The 18,754-nt window shown below is 45.7% G+C and overlaps 1 protein-coding gene across 2 annotated transcripts in view; it reads left to right on the top strand.

Moving 5' to 3' along the window:
- LOC143961807 (NACHT, LRR and PYD domains-containing protein 3-like) overlaps positions 1 to 18,754 on the top strand; it is a 114,969-nt gene that overhangs the window by 22,537 nt on the left and 73,678 nt on the right. For both annotated transcript variants that reach the window (XR_013270560.1, XM_077471138.1), the window contains exons 3-5: positions 10,217 to 10,519; positions 14,794 to 14,832; positions 15,627 to 17,343. Coding sequence is in view for 1 of the 2 variants with exons in the window: in XM_077471138.1 (XP_077327264.1) it covers positions 10,217 to 10,519; positions 14,794 to 14,832; positions 15,627 to 17,343 (2,059 nt within the window). In the remaining variant the exon portion in view is untranslated. The remainder of the gene's footprint in view (positions 1 to 10,216; positions 10,520 to 14,793; positions 14,833 to 15,626; positions 17,344 to 18,754) is intronic.

The raw sequence follows: 18,754 nt of genomic DNA, 5'->3' as shown, positions 1-18,754 counted from the left end.
CGTTTTTTGCTTTACTGGACCCTTGGGGATCCTTGACCTTAGGAAGCGAGAAGGTGGAATCCCCTGAAACTCTAGCTTGTAGCCCAGAGATATCGAGGAGGTTACCCATTTGTCCCGAATCTCTTCCCGCCAGGCTTCTGCAAAGTGCAGGAGCCTTCCCCCCACTGCCGAGTGGGGGTGCCCTTTCACAAGGAAGCTTTTGGGCTCTGCTTGGCAGGTTTTCGCCCCCAAGTCTTTTTCTGCCCCTGGGGTGACCTTGGGCCTTTCCTCTAGAGGGAGGTTGGGAAGGCCGTCGCCACTGCTTAGAGCTTGATGCTCCGGGAGAAAGAACGCCTAAATGATGGATGTTTGCTCTTTTTGATTGGAAGGAGAGTAGATTTACCCCCTGCAATCTTTTAGATTATCTAATTCCTCCCCAAATAAGCTTTCCCCTTAAACGGGAACCCAATCAAATACTTCTTACATGATAGCTCAGCTGCCCAATTTTTTAGCCATAGGGCCCTTCACATGTGTACCAACAGGAGAGACAAGCGAGATGCTTGTTGGACAGAATCCAAAATCGCATCAATCATAAAACACAGAATTTGAGGTATTTCTGCATAATTCTCTACTTCCTCACTGGGAAGGAGCCCAAGAATCTGCTTAACCTGTTCCTTGAGGAACTGACACAACCCCACAGTTGCGACTGTAGGTTGCACTACAGCGCCAGCCATGGAAAAGGAGGCTTTTAATAATGTTTCCAGCTTCTTATCAGTTGGATCCTTAAATACCTGAGCATTATCCAAAGGACGGGTCAGGTTTCTATTCACACAAGAAACAGCCGCATCAACAGATGGGACCCCCCACTTCTTGGTGAAACTTTCCTCCAGAGGATAAAGCATAGAAAACCTTTTAAGAGGAGCAAACAGTTTATCGGGATGTCCCCAATCCTCATACAACAATTTATCCATTAACCCCCCTGACGGTATTCCCGAGTCTGACTCGGGGTGGATTTTTCATACCAAAAGCGGTATCCCCGAGTCAGACTCGGGACAGCGTCGCTGGATCCAGGAGGAGGTTTACTTACCTTCTCCTTCGGATCCAGCGTTGTCTCCCCGCTGTACGAGCGAGCCATGTCTCGCTCGATCTATCACATCGGCGATCTCCGTGCCCTGCGAGCGTTGCGACGCACGGGCACGGAGATCGGTGCCAAATTCAAAAAGTGAAACAAACAGTAAACATACAGTATAATGTAATCTTACAGATTACATTGCTGTATGTAAATATTTCACATCCCCGTTGTCCCTAGTGGTCTGCCCAGTGCCCTGCATGCAGTTTTATATAATAAAAACTGTTCTTTATGCCTGGAAACTGGAGATTGCCCATAGCAACCAAAACTGTCACTGTACATCAAAAATGATTTTAGACCAGCTAGAAAACAGCGATAATAAATTAGAATCACTCGCAGAATTGAGCGATAGCGATTTGTGGGGAGATCCGTCATCAAATACTGAAAAGTAATGACAGTGACAATTCTGCAACTGAGCAAATTTCAGTGTTTTTGATTTGATTACATTATTGAATAATTTTTATTATTGTTATATTATTATTTGGTACAATTATTTATAATTATTTATTATATTATAATTTATGATTTAATTTTTCAAACTTTATCATACCCGGGATGTCTGCTAGACTCTGGTTTGGACAGATTTAAGAGAGTTATTCCTAAGAATTGCAGGACTACAATATAAAACGCCAAATTTTCATGCAAAATAATGGTACCGCTTTTAGCACCTAAAATCCGAAATAATGGTACCGCCAGGGAGGTTAAGGGATGAATTGGAAAGGAAAAGGCAGTCTGTGGGATTCTCCTGACCCCCAGGGAAGAAACAGAGGATGTAGCGACTTCAGCAGCAGGCATCCTGAAAGTGGTACGCACCAGTTCAGTATAATATGGAACATGTTTTCTGAGTTCCTGGGAGGAGGGGACTCTCTCCTCTTCCTCTGACTCATCTGACTGCTCTTGATGCCTATCCCATGATAGGGATCTCTCCTCATTGTCGGAGGTGTCATCTGAAAGAGGAATCTCAGCAGAGGGAGGGGATCTACCCCTTTTTCTGATATTTTTCAGGGAAGCTGAAATAAAATTCATAATTCTCCCTTCAAAACCCTCCAATGTAGCCTTAAGGGAGTCTTCAGTGACATACACTGGGGCTGAAACATTAGGAGAGGCTGCAAAACCTGACAGGGGCACTAACTCATCCTGTGAGGCTGGCTCCAGTCTTGCAGGGGGGGATGGTAATCTACAGACATTTTTAGAACCCCTGGACCTAGGCGGTGATTTACCAGTGCCCTTGTTACCTCCCCCTGAGACCCTCTTATGAGGAGACATAGTCCTAAGCTACAAAGCAGAGGTACTAGTACAAGTGCAGTCACTGTTGTGCTACAAGTCTCACAATAAATATATATGCTTAAACTGCACAACCTGATACTGAGTAGGTGTCTTCGGCTTGCCTGGATCCAATCCCTTAGGATGCTTACTGCCCACAGCTCCTGTGTCTCCACTTACAGCCCCCTGATGTTCTGGGCTTTTTAAAATTGCCACTTTGGCGCCTGCACAGTAAAGCCAGCGTGCACTGCCCGCAACCACCCCCCCTCCTTCCATTAGTATGGGAGTGTGCTCAGCGCGCGTGCACGCGCGCATGTATGCATGAGGACTGCTGGTCGTCCAAGGGGGGGGAGGATCACCTATGGAGCCGTGCAGGACCCCTAGACTACGTGGGACCTCTCTCTTACCTCTCTATTGTAGCAGAGTCTGCAGCGGAAGATGTGAGCCATATGAAAACAGGCTTCACTGAGCATGTGTATTTGAAAGGCATGTAAGTATGCATCAGGCTGCTCTTACTCCCTCTAGTAGTGGAAACCAGGTAAGACATACAACTACTCACATGAAGAAATCCACAATATATGATTTATATAGGATTAACTTCTCTTACCTGTCCCTGCCACAGGAATTGCTGAAAACAGATTCCAGCCTTCACCCATCATGGCGGGCAGAGTTGTGCCAACCTTCAGGATTTTTTGGGTTCCTTCTCAGAGGAACCTCTTACCTGGACCTTGTAAAAGACTTTGCCAGAAACTTTCATGCCACTATGCAAATAGTACACCAAGTCTGGTTTTCCCAGCGCCCAGTCTTCCAAAAGGAGAGGACTTACAGGCAAAACCTCGTTTCTTCGGATGACGAGGCCCGGGTACCATACCATCTTGGGAGTCAAATATCGGCCCGAGATATGGATCCGGTTATCATAGCCCTTAGACCCCCGCAGGGACATGCACAGAGCTTTCTTCATAGCACATGTTTTACGTGGCCAACCACCTTAGACACTGCCGCAAAAACTGAGGTGCCTCCCATATGGCAGGGGGTTATATAGGAGAGGAATTCTCCATAATTGGGGGTCAACCAGTGTCCAATCACCAGAGGTGCCTATATAACCCACTATGTAATGAAGCTCCTGTGTCCTGTGATGTATGATCAAGAAAGGTTATTTCTCTCACATGAAATGTGTATACCACAAATGATGCCCCAAAATACATTCTGCTACTCCTCTAACCATACCACATGTGTGGGGCATTTCCACAGCCTGACCACATAGAGAGGCCCAACATGCAGGGAGTGCCATCAGGTGTTCTAGGAGCATAAATGACACATCTAACTTGTTGACTACTTATTACACTTTTGAAGGCCCTAAAGCAACAGGACAATGACACATGACACTGATGTGGCACTGATGACAGATGGCACTGATATGTGGCACTGATGGCACGTGACACTGATGTGGCACTGATCACAGATGGCACTAATACGTGGCACTGATGAAAGATGCCACTAATATGTGGCACTGATGACAGATGGCACTAATATGTAGCGCTGATGACATGTGACACTGATGAAAGATGGCACTAATATGTGGCACTGATGACAGATGGCACTAATACATGGCACTGAAGACAGATGGCACCAATATGTGGCACTGATGACAGATGGCACCGATGACAGGTGACACTGATGTGGCACTGATACGTGGCACTGATGACACGTGACACTGATGACAGATGGCACTAATACATGGCACTGATAACAGATGGCACTAATACATAGCACTGATGACAGATGGCACTAATACATGGCACTGATGACACGTGACAGCGATGTGGCACTGATGACAGATGGCACGGATACGTGGCACTGATGACACGTGACACTGATAACAGATGGCATTTGACAATGACAGGTGGCACTGATGACAGATTTGAGAGAAGTGACCTGCTGCAGTACCAAGTAGCAATGGCATGCTTCCATCCCGGGTTAATTGTATAAAGAAAAAACTGGGCAAGTGGGATTTGGGAAAAATAATGAATACATGTGAGTTGATAAAATGATTTAGATTTAATTTATAATCAATAACCCCTAGGGGTAGTCCATGATCTGAATGCATACAATTACTGAAAAAAAACAAAAAAACAAAAACAAAAAACAAAAAAAACCACTGAGGCCGCGTACACACGCGGGGACTGTTCGCTCAACCTTGTCCGCTGAACAGTGTTTCAGCGGACAGTCCGCTCGTGTGTGGGACTTCAGCGGACAGTTTCAGCGGACAGTCTCCTGAACAAGGTTTTTCGGAAATTCCGAAAAACTGTCCGCTGAAACTTTGTTTGAGCGAACAGTTGCCGCGTGTGTAGGCTTGTTCACTCAACTTTTGAAATGGGCGGACTTTTCCCGCACGGAGAAAAGTCCGCCCATTTCGAGCGCGTGTACAGGTAGGCGGGGCCCGCGAAGGAGACGTCGCGGGCACCGCTGCCTGGAATGGACTTAAAGGAACACCCAACGCCGAAAAAAATCGGCGTGGGGGTTCCCCCAAAGTCCACAACAGACCCTTGTCCGAGCACGCTACCCGGCCGGCCAGGAAAGGGGGGGGCGAGCGAGCGCGCCCCCCCCCTGAGCCGTACCAGGCCGCGTGCCCTCAACATGGGGGGTGCCTTGGGGAAGGGGGGGCCGCGCGGCCCCCCCACCCCAAAGCACCTTGTCCCCATGTTGATGAGGACAAGGGCCTCTTCCCGACAACCCTGGCCGTTGGTTGTCGGGGTCTGCGGGCGGGGGGCTTATCGGAATCCGGGAGCCCCCTTTAAGAAGGGGGCCCCCGGATACCGGCCCCCCACCCTATGTGAATGAGTATGGGGTACAATGTACCCCTACCCATTCACCTGTGAAAAAAAGTACAAAAAAAAAACACAACACAGGGTTAAAATATTTTATTGCACGGCTCTGGCATTCCGGCCGGAGGGAGCGACGTGTCAACATCTCCTGGAGAAGGAGAAGAAGAAGAAGAAGAAGAAGAACGGAAGGCGGCGGCGACGACAGCGGCGACAGAAGACCGGGCCACCGCCTCTAAAAGAGCTATAAGAAGGCGCGGTGGCCCGGCAGAAGAACCGAAGAGGGGGAAGAAGAGGCCAGCGGCGGGGAGGAAGAAAGCCGGACTCCTCCGCTAGCAAAAGAGCTACAAGAAGATAGCGGAGGAGTCCGGAGAAGACCCCCGAAGACGGAAGACCCCCGGAGCTGTGCAATAAAATATTTTAACCCCGTGTTGTGTTTTTTTTTGTACTTTTTTTCACAGGTGAATGGGTAGGGGTACATTGTACCCCATACTCATTCACATAGGGTGGGGGGCCGGTATCCGGGGCCCCCTTCTTAAAGGGGGCTCCCGGATTCCAATAAGCCCCCCGCCCGCAGACCCCGACAACCAACGGCCAGGGTTGTCGGGAAGAGGCCCTTGTCCTCATCAACATGGGGACAAGGTGCTTTGGGGTGGGGGGGCCGCGCGGCCCCCCCTTCCCCAAGGCACCCCCCATGTTGAGGGCACGCGGCCTGGTACGGCTCAGGGGGGGGGGGCGCGCTCGCTCGCCCCCCCCTTTCCTGGCCGGCCGGGTAGCGTGCTCGGACAAGGGTCTGTTGTGGACTTTGGGGGAACCCCCACGCCGATTTTTTTCGGCGTTGGGTGTCCCTTTAAGTCCATTACTACGGACGAGGATGAGAGGATGTCCGTGATAGGCGGAACACAGACTGCTGGGAAATTGAGTGTTCCGCCTATCACAGGCGGAGGTGCGGCTTTTGAAAGGTAGAATGGCCGCCGAGGCGCCGATGAAGAGCGGCGATCCCGGAAGGACGGAGGAGGCACAGGACGGAGGAGGCACGGGACGGAGGCGGCACGGGACGGAGGCGGCACGGGACGATGGAGGCACGGGACGACGGAGGCACGGGACGACGGAGGCACGGGACGACGGAGGCACGGGACGACGGAGGCACGGGACGACGGAGGCACGGGACGACGGAGGCACGGGACGGAGGCTCGGGACGGAGGCTCGGGACACAGGTAGGCTGGACACACAAGGCTGCACAGACACACACACAGGGATGGATGGATGGACACACACACAGGGATAGATGGATGGACACACACACAGGGATGGATGGATGGACACACACACAGGGATGGATGGATGGACACACACACGCAGGGATGGATGGATGGACACACACGCAGGGATGGATGGATGGACACACACACGCAGGGATGGATGGATGGACACACACACGCAGGGATGGATGGATGGACACATACACACAGGGATGGACGGACACACACACAGGGATGGACGGACACACACACAGGGATGGACGGACACACACACAGGGATGGACGGACACACACACAGGGATGGACGGACACACACACAGGGATGGATGGACACACACACAGGGATGGATGGACACACACACAGGGATGGACGGACACACACACAGGGATGGACGGACACACACACAGGGATGGACGGACACACAGGGATGGACAGCCATGTCTCACCCTCGGCTTATACACGAGTCAATAAGTTTTCCAGTTTTTTTGGGGTAAATTGGGGGCCTCGGCTTATATTCGGGTCGGCCTATACTCGAGTATATACGGTAGCTAATTACTGAAAAATGTGTGTGAATGAGATATGCAAAAATGATTGGGAAATCGGAGAAAGCTAAATGTGTGTAAAATAAGTGAGAATGGATGATAAGAAAATACAAAATCATCCATTCAAATGTGTGCAGTGCTCTGAATGAAACAATGTATCAGCATAGAAAAAAAAAAAAAAAAACATGAATAAAACTCTATTACCTATATGTTGAATTAACCACTTCGCGCCCAGGCCGATTCTGACATTTCTTTCCTACATATAAAATTCATAATTTTTTTGCTAGAAAATTACATAGAACCCGAAAACATTATATATGTTTTTTTAGCAAAGACACTAGAGAATATAATGGCGGTTGTTGCAACTTTTTATCGCACACGATATTTGCGCAGCAATTTTTCGAACACGTTTTTTTCATGCTTTAAATAAAAAAAAAAACAGTAAAGTTAGCCCAATTTTTTTGCATAATGTGAAAGATTAAGACACGCCGAGTAAATAGATACTAAACATGTCACGCTTCAAAATTGCACGCGCTCGTAGAATGGCGCCAAACTTTGGTATTTAAAAATCCCCATAGGCGACACTTCAATTTTTTTTTACTGGTTACATGTTTAGAGTTACAGAAGAGTTCCAGGGGTAGAATTATTTCTCTCGCTCTAAAGTTCGCGGCGATACCTCACATGTGTGGTTTGAACACCGTTTTCATATGTGGGCGGGACTTACGTATGCGTTCGCTTCTGCGTACGAGCTCACGGGGACAGGGGCGCTTTAAAAAAAAAATATTATTATAAATTTTACTTTTATTTTTAGTTTGACACTTAAAAAAAAATAATGATAACTTTTATTCCTGTTACAAGGAATGTAAACGTGATCCCTTACTAGTGGAGCTCAGTGGAGGAGTGAACCGTCTGTCTGTCCCAGCTCATATACACCAGGTCCTGGGCGGGGGCCCTGCCAGCGGCATGCAGCTGTGAGGAGGTGAGGGAACACTCACAGCTGAGGATAATCTATACCTCAGTGGGTGCCCACTCATCTTAGCTGCAGCATCAGGTGGAAAGAAAAGAAAAAAAAAAAACACGCAGAATCCCACCTTGCAGCATCTGTTGACGCCGCTCGAGGGGCCCATTTGTGCACGACGCCGATGTGCTGAGATCGGACCCCACCGCCCCTTGAGATACATAAAGAGAGGTAGGGAGGGAGCTGAGCCCATCGCAACCCCCGGAAAAAAAAAGACAGCAACATACCCAGCAAACACATAACATAAACCATAAAACCATATGTTCGATTGATCGATGGATAGATTCCAGGGGAAAAAAAAAAAAACAGGAAAAAATAATAATAATAATAATAATAATAATAATAAAGTAATAGTAATAATAATAAGGAGTTATCAATAACTGATGGAAACACATATATAAAAAATAATAATTCAAGTCGCGGGTTTATGAACCCGAAACCGGGATTATAAATGAATCGGGATAAACATACAAAGGAATATTTACTAAGGATAATGAATAATTGTGCAGCACGGTCACCAAAGGAGCGGGTGTCTTCCACCCAATTATGTAGATTTGAGAGAAGTGACCTGCCACAGTACCAAGTAGCAATGGCATGCTTCCATCCCGGGCAAATTGTATAAAGAAAAAAAGTGGGCAAGTGGGACTTTAAATGAAGCGTGTCAATTGAATATGAAAATAACTGATACAAGTGAGGTAGATAAAATGATGTTTATTGATTATAAATTAAATCTAAATCATTTTATCTACTCACATGTAGTCATTATTTTTATTTTCAATTGACATGCTTCATTTAAAGTCCCACTTGCCCACTTTTTTTTATACCGATGATGACAAATGGCACCGATATGTGGCACTGATGACACGTGACACTGACAGGTGGTACTGGAGACAGATGGCACTGGGGACAGATGGCACTGATAGGTGGTACTGGGCACAGATGTCACTGACAGATGGCACTGATAGGTGGCACTGGGCACAGATGTCACTGACAGATGGCACTGATAGGTGGCACTGATAGGTGGCACTGGGAACAGATGGCACTTATAGGTGGCACTGGGCACAGATGTCACTGACAGATGGCACTGAGAGGTGGCACTGGGGACAGATGGCACGTATAGGCGGCACTGGGCACAGATGGCACTGATAGGTGGCACTGGGGACAGATGGCACTTATAGGTGGCACTGGGCACAGATGTCACTGACAGATGGCACTGATAGGTGGCACTGATAGGTGGCACTGGGGACAGATGGCACTTATAGGTGGCACTGGGCACAGATGTCACTGACAGATGGCACTGAGAGGTGGCACTGGGGACAGATGGCACTTATAGGTGGCACTGATAGGTGGCACTGGGGACAGATGGCACTTATAGGCGGCACTGGGCACAGATGGCACTGATAGGTGGCACTGGGGACAGATGGCACTTATAGGCGGCACTGGGCACAGATGGCACTGATAGGTGGCACTGGGGACAGATGGCACTTATAGGTGGCACTGGGCACAGATGTCACTGACAGATGGCACTGAGAGGTGGCACTGGGGACAAATTGCACTGATAGGTGGCACTGGGGACAGATGGCACTGTGTTGTGTTAGTGTGGCACTGTAATTTATGATTTTTTCTCTCACGCTGCAGCACAGGTCGCTCTTCCTCCTCACACGCGGTCTCTGTGAGAGGAGGGAGAGCCGGCAATGAGAGATGATCTCATATGTTTACATATGAGATCATCTCTCACTGCAAGCTCCGATCGAGTGCTAAATGGCCGCTGTGATTGAACATTTAGCATGATCTGTGATTGGCTGTGTCCAAGGGACACGGTCAACACAGATTTCTCCCCTGATGCATGCCCGCGGCGGCATGCAGGGACGCCCTCCCGGCAATTGAGTGCCGCGCTGTAGCCGTCTTTCAGCTATAGCGCAGACGCCTACTGGTTAATCACGTGCTTCAAAAATACATTCTTAATCAATGCGTCCAGCGCCCTGCATGATTAAGGGCCGGGCGCATGGATTGGGGGGGGGGGGGCGGTGCCCCTGAGTTCCTAATGGACGGGCTGCCACAAATTGGAGATAAATTATTTTCTCTTCTATATGCTCTTTATAGCATCGCCGGCTGCCAGTACAGACTTATCTGCTCTTATGTGTCAGAGATCATCCAAATTAAGAATAATGTTTATAGTTTCTGATTGTCCTCTCTGCAGGGTCGGCTTCTGGTGTCCTGGGAAGGGTCCCACAAACCCCCGGGGATCTTATTGTATATTCTCTGGAGGATCTGAAAGGAAGTGACTTCAAGAGATTTAGGAACAAATTGTCTGATTTCTACAATGAAGATAAACTTCCCATTCCCCGAGGAAAACTAGAAAATGCAGACTGGATCACCACCAAGGACCTCCTGATACACACATATGGAGAAGAAGGGGCTCTGGACGTCACCATTGATGTCCTTACAGTGATTGGTCTGATGGGACCCGCAAATGACCTCCAGGAGAGGAGAGAACAGAATGGTGAGTTCCGGTCTATAATGACAATTTCCTACCAATTCCTGATCAATATCTGTGTGAGGAAGAACTAGGAATGTCATCCAGGGAAAGCCAGTGACCAATCAGGAGCTTCCAACTGGATGAACCTCTCCCAGCTGACAGTACGCACATATGGGGCCTCACAGAAGGGGGTCTTTATCCTGGGGGCCACATATCTGTGTACCTCTCTTCATGCTGGGAGTGCACTGCACAGAGACTAGGACCTTACCAAGTCTTTGACTGGCTATCATAGTAATCAGTCACTGTTCAGCCCGCCCCTGTGTTTTTATTTTTTATTTACAGGATCCATTATATAATGCATTGTATACATACAGGATATATTATATAATACATTGTATACATACAGGATCCATTATATAATACATTGTATACATACAGGATATATAATATAATACATTGTATGCACACAGAATCCATTATATAATACATTGTATACCTACAGAATCTATTATATAATACATGGTATACATACAGGATATATTGTATAATAATTGTATACATACAGGATTCATTATATAATACATTTTGTACATACAGGATATATTCTATAATACATTGTATACATACATGATCCATTATATTTACATTGTATACATACCGGATACATTATATAATACATTGTATACATACAGGATACATTATATAATACATTGTATACATACAGGATCCATTATATTTACATTGTATAAATACAGGATACATTATATAATACATTGTATATATGCAGTATATATAATATAATACATTGTATGCACACAGAATCCATTATATAATACAATGTATACATACAGGATACCATATATAATACATTGTATACATACAGGATACATTATATAATTGTATACATACAGGATTCATTATAAAATACATTGTAAACATACAGGATACATTATATTTGCATTGTATACATACAGGATATATTATATAATACATTGTATACATACAGGATACAATATATAATACATTGTATACATGCAGTATACATGATATAAAACGTTAATCCCAGTCATTTTTAGGTAGAAATAAAAGAAAAATGTGCACTATTGTTTATGGCCCTACTACGGGTACAAACAACAACTACCATACACATATGTGATATCACTGTGATCATCAGGAATGGGAGAATTTATTTTGGGTTGTTTTTTTGGATGGTAAGTCATGGCAATAGCAAGAAATATACATCTACATTAAAAACATAAAAAAAAAATATATATTTTCCCTTATTTTTAGACAGTGTTCCTTTTGATAATAATAATTAAGGATGAGCCGAACACCCCCCTGTTCGGTTTGCACCAGAACCTGCGAACAGACCTAAACTTCGTGTGAACTTTAGAACCCTATTAAAGTCTATGGGACTCGAACGTTCACAATCTAAAGTGCTCATTTTAAAGGGTAATATGCAAGTTACTGTCCTAAAAAGTGTTTGGGGACCCGGGTCCTGCCCCAGGGGGCATGGATCAATGCAAATTTTTTTTTTTAAAAACGGCCGTTTTTTTAGGAGCAGTGATTTTAATAATGCTTAAAGTGAAACAATAAAAGTGTAATATTCCTTTAAATTTGGTACCTGGGGGGTGTCTATAGTATGCCTGTGAAGGGGCGCATGTTTCCGTGCTTAGAACTGTCCCTGCACAAAGTGTCATTTCGCAAGGAAAAAAAGTATTTTAAAATCACTCGCGGCTATAATGAATTTTCGGCTCTCGTAATACAGAGAACACTCATTGAAAGTCATTGATTAAAAAAAAAAAAAGCATGGGGTTCCCCCAAATTCAATTACCAGGCTCTTCAGGTCTGGTATGGATATTAAGGGGAACCCCGCATCAAATGAAAAAGAAAATGACGCAGGGTTCCCCCTAAAAATCCATACCACACCCTTTATCCGAGCACGCAACCTGGCAGGCCGCTGGAAGAGCCCCCCCTCCTGAACCGTACCAGGCCACATGACCTCAACATTGGGAGGACGCTTTGGGGGTCTGTGACTGCTCAAAGCACCTTGTCGCCATGTTGATGAGGACAAGGGCCTCATCCCCACAACCCTGGCCGTTGGTTGTGAGGGTCTGCGGGCGGGGGGCTTATCAGAATCTGGAAGCCCCCTTTAACAAGGGGACCCCCAGATCCAGCCCCCCCTGTTTGAAATGGTAAGGGGGTACAAAAGTACCCCTACCATTTCACAAAGAAAATGTAAAAGTATGTTAAAAAAGACACACACCGTTGTAAAAGTCCTTTATTACAAATAAAAAAAATGTAAAAAAAGATTCTAGCGGTGGTAATCCCCTCTTGCTATCCAGCGATGGATGATCATCTCTCCGGGGTCCAGAGATGGCTGATCTGATCCAGCGACGGGTGATCGCTCCCTCCAGCGCAGGGCAGTCCATCCATCCTCTGTCTCCACTGGCAGAGACACTGCGGGGATCCTGGCAGCCTGACATTTCTTATATGAGGAGGGAGGGGCCACCGTCACCTGACCCCGCCCCCCTCTGACGCAAGTGGGAAAGCCTGGCTTCCCCAATGACGTGTGGGTGACCCCACCCCCCTCTGATGTAATGCAGGTTTCCGTGGCCCTTGTCCTCATCAACCTGGGGACAAGGTGCTTGGACGGGTCACAGACCCCCAAAGCATCCTCCCAATGTTGAGGGCATGTGGCCTGGTACGGTTCAGGAGGGGGGGCGCTCTCTCGTTCCCCCCCCCTCTTTTCCTGTGGCCTGCCAGGTTGCGTGCTCGGATAAAGGGTCTGGTATGGATATTTAGGGGGAACACCACGTCTTTTTTTTTTTTTTTTTTATTTGACGCGGGGTTCCCCTTAATATCCATACCAGACCTGAAGGGCCTGCTAATTGAATATGGGGGAAGCCCACACTTTTTTTATTATTTTTTTTTTTTTTCAATCAATGACTTTCAATGACTGTTCTCTGTATTACGGGGAGCCGACAATTCATTATAGCCGCGAGTGATTTTAAATGACTTTTTTTCCTGCAGAAATGACACTTTGTGCAGGGACAGTTCTAAGCACGGGAAACATGCGCCCCTTCACAGGCATACTATAGACACCCCCCAGGTACGAAATTTAAAGGAATATTACACTTTTATTGTTTCACCTTAAGTATTATTAAAATCACTGCTCCCAAAAAAAACGGACGTTTTTAAAACTTTTTTTTTTTGCATTGACACATGTCCCCTGGGGCAGGACCCGGGTCCTCAAACACTTTTTTAGGACAGTAACTTGCATATTACCCTTTAAAATTAGCACTTTAGTTTTCTCCCATAGACTTGTACTGGGTATTCTGCGGCTTTTCAAATTTGCCGCAAACACCCCAAATTTTTCACTGTTTGCCGAACGGGCGAACAGGCAATGTTCGAGTCGAACATGAGTTTGACTCGAACTTGAAGCTCATCCCTAATAATAATAATAATAATAATAATAATAATTAAAAAAAAAAAAAATCAGGAGATATCTGTTACCATTTTCCACCAAATGCAGCCCAATTTGTCCTGAAAAAGGCAATATAATCCACCTGGGTGCACAAAATAGTTATGATATGTACAGATTTATTAACACAGGTCAAAGTTGCATAATTGTGTTCAGGTGTTGGGATTTGTTTTACCCGCAGTTAAACTTTCCTTACTGAGGGAGTTTACAGAATAAAATTCATTTGGATATCAAGATTTTGGAAGAAGGAAAAGATTACAGAGTTCAGAAACAATCTAAAATGGAAGCACAGTAACAATTCTCTAGGATACCAGCAGTCAGTCACCATAACACAATGACATCATTCAGCATGCCGAGCAGAGCAATACAATTGCAGCCATTTGTCTATTATCCAAAACCTCAATATTTATAGCTGTATTCCCGGGAGACTCTTGTGCCTTGTGCCCCATGGATCCACCTGAACCTCCATCAGAAAGAGGAGTCAAGGCTCCAGATTCTAGGTGTGTGCCTGTAAACCCTGCATAGAGAATTGGGGGTTCTTCTGCAATGTGCTGAAATATATTACCAGGCAGAGAAAGAAACTCCCCATCACCTGAATGAATGAATGAATGAAATACTTGTATAGCGCACAATGCGAACTGAATCGCCTCTAGGCTTTCTGAGTGGAGAAACGTAGGAGGCGAGACTCCAATCTACAGAGGGTTGGTTTGATGATGGTGTCTGGGAGGATCTGCTGCACTAATAACTCTCAGTTATTATTTTATACATTTCAGAGGTTTGTCAGGACTAATCACTTCCCTATTCTTATTTCCAGCTAACCTGAAGAAGATGACGCATGACAACAGATCATCAGGTTAGTAGGACATCTGCGTTTGATATGAAATATCTTCTGGATGATCATTTTGTTCTGTTGTAGTCTAGATTAGTGGCAGAACTACTAGAGTTGGAAAGGTCACACTTGCGACTGGGCCCTGGTGTTCCACCACCATGGGGGGGCCCCAAGACGGCAGGAAGGCGGTCCCACTGCAGAGTATGGTTTCGGTTGACACTGCTGTGACCTGAAAGTCATGTGACCTGCTTGCAATTTCCTTGCCACTTCCTTTGCAACATTTTTGTGATTTAACCTTGCCATCCATGGCATTCAAATTGCACCAAAGTTGCAGAAAAGTAGTGCATGAACCTTTTTGCTTTTGTTGCTACGACTTGAATTGCATTAATTAAGATGGTCCCCCTTGAAATGTTATGTGTTTTGACTTGTCATGCGACTTTATGTGTTGAAAGTCACATGATAAGTCACAGCAGTGTGAACTGGGGCTTATAAAGGACCCCATCATAGGAGCAAGTGGGAAAGGCCCTGGCCTCAGGGGAAAGCCCTCGGCCTCAGAGGCAATGGCCCTGGGACCAGAGGAAAGGGATCAATGGAAAGGGCCCCTAGAGGTTCTAGTTATGCCTCTGGTCTGAATGGAGTGTCCATAGTTTAGATACTTTCACAATTCTCCTGTTTTAGTTTTTTTGGGGGATATCTTCTTTTAGGGTTACATTCTTGGGATTTGTGGTTAGAAATCAATATTTCCAACAGTGTCATATACTGTAAATACTATTTCATGTGTATATGAGGAATAAAATATTCTCATTTCTCTCATAAAGATTTCAGAAAGGAATACAGAGGGTCTGCGAAACAGAAGTTTCAGAGGATTACCCACTATAATTCCTGTATGGGGGAGGCTGTTCATCTACAGAAAAGATTCACCACGATATTAATGAGAAAGGCACCCCAGAATAAAAAGGGAAAAGAGTATGAAATAAGTGGTTTAGACAGAAGACAGATACAGATCATAGAGAAAAGACAAGATGAATACTCTCCAATCACAATTCAGACCCTCTTTGACCCTGATGAAAATGGGCTCATCCCTAAGATTGTGGTGTTAGAAGGACCTGCTGGGATTGGAAAAACAATGACCTCCAAGAAGATCATGCTGGACTGGGCCTCTGGGGATCTCTACCAAGACAAGTTTGACTTTGTGTTTTATCTGAACTGTAGAGAAATCAACACCTTCCCTGAAAACATAAGTCTTGTGGGACTTTTATCCAGAACCTGCAGACTGAGTTCAGATGACCTGGTGTCTATTCTGAAGGATCCTGAAAGTCAGAGAAAACTTCTCACCATAGTTGATGGGTTTGATGAACTGAGGTGGTCTCCGGAGGAGAAATCTGAGGGTTGTCTTGACATTTCTATGGAAACCCACAAAGAAATAATTCTCCAAAGCTTGCTCAGGGGACAGGTTCTCCCAGAATCTTCTCTGATCATCACCACGAGGTCACTGGCCATGGAGAAACTTAACACATTCATCGATGATTCTCGCAATGTGGAAATCCTGGGATTTACAAGGGAAGCTCGAGAGGAATATGTCCATAAATTCTATGCAAATAAAGAAGATGCAGACAAGGTTCTCAGTATAATAAAAGAAAATGAAGTTGTGTACACCATGTGTGCCGTCCCCATCACATGCTGGGTTGTCTGCACTGCAATGAAACAAGAAATAAGAAAAGATTTGGATGTAATTCAGTGTATTACGATGACTTCAATTTACCTTCTCTACCTGGAGGTTTTACTAACCCATCATAGCAAGAAGGAGCAGTCTGTACACCGGAAACAAACCTGTCTGAAGAAGCTGTGTGCTCTGGCCAATCGGGGAGTTCTGAACCAACAAATCTTATTTGAGAAGAAAGATCTAGAAAGGCGTGGAATTTCTCTGGATGAGGTGGAGTCTGTATTTCTGAATGAGAACATTTTTCGCACCGAGACTCGCTACAGCTTCATCCACCTAAGTGTACAGGAGTTCCTTGCTGCTCTGTATTATGTGCTGGATGATGGGTTTGGATTTATGAAAGGTGCTTTCCTCCCAGAGATCTGTAAAGGGAAATCATTCGGTGACGTCTGGCGCGGTTTCGTACATTTAACATTAGCTGTACAATTCCTGTTTGGTTTCTTACATGAAAAGCCATTGAAGACATTCTCTGAGACCACAGGAATCAACATTTCACTCCGAGCCAGAGCTACAATGATAAAATGGGCCATGAAGGACATCATACAGGCTTTCTATATTCCAACCATATCCTGTCTATACGAGACTCAGGATGAGAACTTCATTAGGAGAGTCATGTCTCATTGTTCCAGTTTGAAGTTGCATGGATCACCTATTGCTCACTTTTGGCAGAATAGAAATTATTGCAAACAGCTGAGATATTGCTTGAAGACTTTGACGAGAGAAAATGTTCAGTCTTTAGAGGTTCATAGACACCTTGTGGATCCAGAGTGCCAAAAAGTTCTTTCTCCATTAATACACAGTTGTCAGAAGGTCAAGTAAGTAAGTGTGAGGATATCCCAACTGAATTCAGAGAATGGGCAGGAACCTTCATACAGTATAACAGTGATTATCAGACATGTTCTCCGGCATCTACCTCACTTGTAATGCCCCTTTCACATGGGGTGGACAGAGGCTGCTATATGTTTGCTCAGCAGGGGATCTCTCCGCTGATCCCCACTAAGCAGGCGGATGGCAAGTCTGTGTGCGGATACGGACACAGACTGCCTCCTCTATGAGTAGCTGCATGTAAACAGACCACCTGTCCATGACCATTGTATAACAGATGTGTCATGCTAACTCATTATTACCATCCCACATACTTCCCACTGCTATGTACCCCACCCTTCAACCTCAGAAAAGGAGTCCACTCCAATCTAGGGGTAAAAACTTGGCCTTAGCAGCCAATTATCTTTATTGTTAAACATTCAAATACAATTAACATAAATTAACATAACTGTATAAACCTGTACTAAACCACCTCCTCCATTAAATTCCACCCGTTGATCTTTGCGGGGAAAAAAAAAACAAACAATCTTAACACCAGATCCATCCCGGCACTGCGGTACCTTAAAACTAAAATAGGCCTCCAGCTGACATGCTATCTCAGAGACAACAAACACTGACCGCAGTGCACCCGATAACCACCTTTAGCTGGAATACCACCCTCGGGTACCATACCACCGATGGGTCCCAAAATCTTCCAAACCTGGGGCTAATCCTTCAACAGCAAGGACCAACACAATGCCACAGCACACCAGGGGAAAACCTTACCCTTGTGTGCCTTGCCAAACCCTCAAAGCTCGCTGTATCCCATCCTAAAATCCCAGCGCCCACAAGTCAATCCCCACATCGTTCAGGTGAACTCCATCGCTCTTCAAATACCGCCAAGTATCCACTTCCAATTCCAGGTGCCGGACGGCCAACCCACCATTCCTGACAACAAAACCACTAACCTCCTTGTTCACCTTCTTCCGTGCCCGATTGATTTCGTCCACTGACCGTGCTAAACGCCAAGTGGTCCGTGCCACCATGTCAGACCACACAATAATCATGTGTGGGAGGGCAAAGCGGAGTAGCCACAAATCAAACTTGATATCACGTACCAAGTCCAACATAGACCTACTGCCGAGATCATTGCCCCCCACATGTAGAACTAACACGTCAGGAGGCTGGTCCATACGCGCAAACCTATGCACCTGGGAGACCGTCCTGCCCCAAAGCATACCCAGCACCCCAAACCACTTGATACATGCCTTCTGTCTTGAAAAACCTAGCTGTCTCCCCTCCGGACGAGCATCACCTCTCTTAACCCCTCAACACACATGAGTGGCCCACAATCCAGACCAATCCCTGTGTTCTTCTTGAAAGAAAAGAAGAAAAAACAACCCCCAAAAACAATCAATATTA

Source organism: Lithobates pipiens, unplaced genomic scaffold, assembly GCF_037356315.1.
Source record: "Lithobates pipiens isolate NorthernLeopardFrog02 unplaced genomic scaffold, aLitPip1_a1.2 Scaffold_8, whole genome shotgun sequence".
In the NCBI taxonomy this organism is placed as follows: Eukaryota; Metazoa; Chordata; class Amphibia; order Anura; family Ranidae; genus Lithobates; species Lithobates pipiens.
Note: the sequence above shows the minus strand (reverse complement) of the source record. Positions and strands in the feature narration are given on the sequence as shown.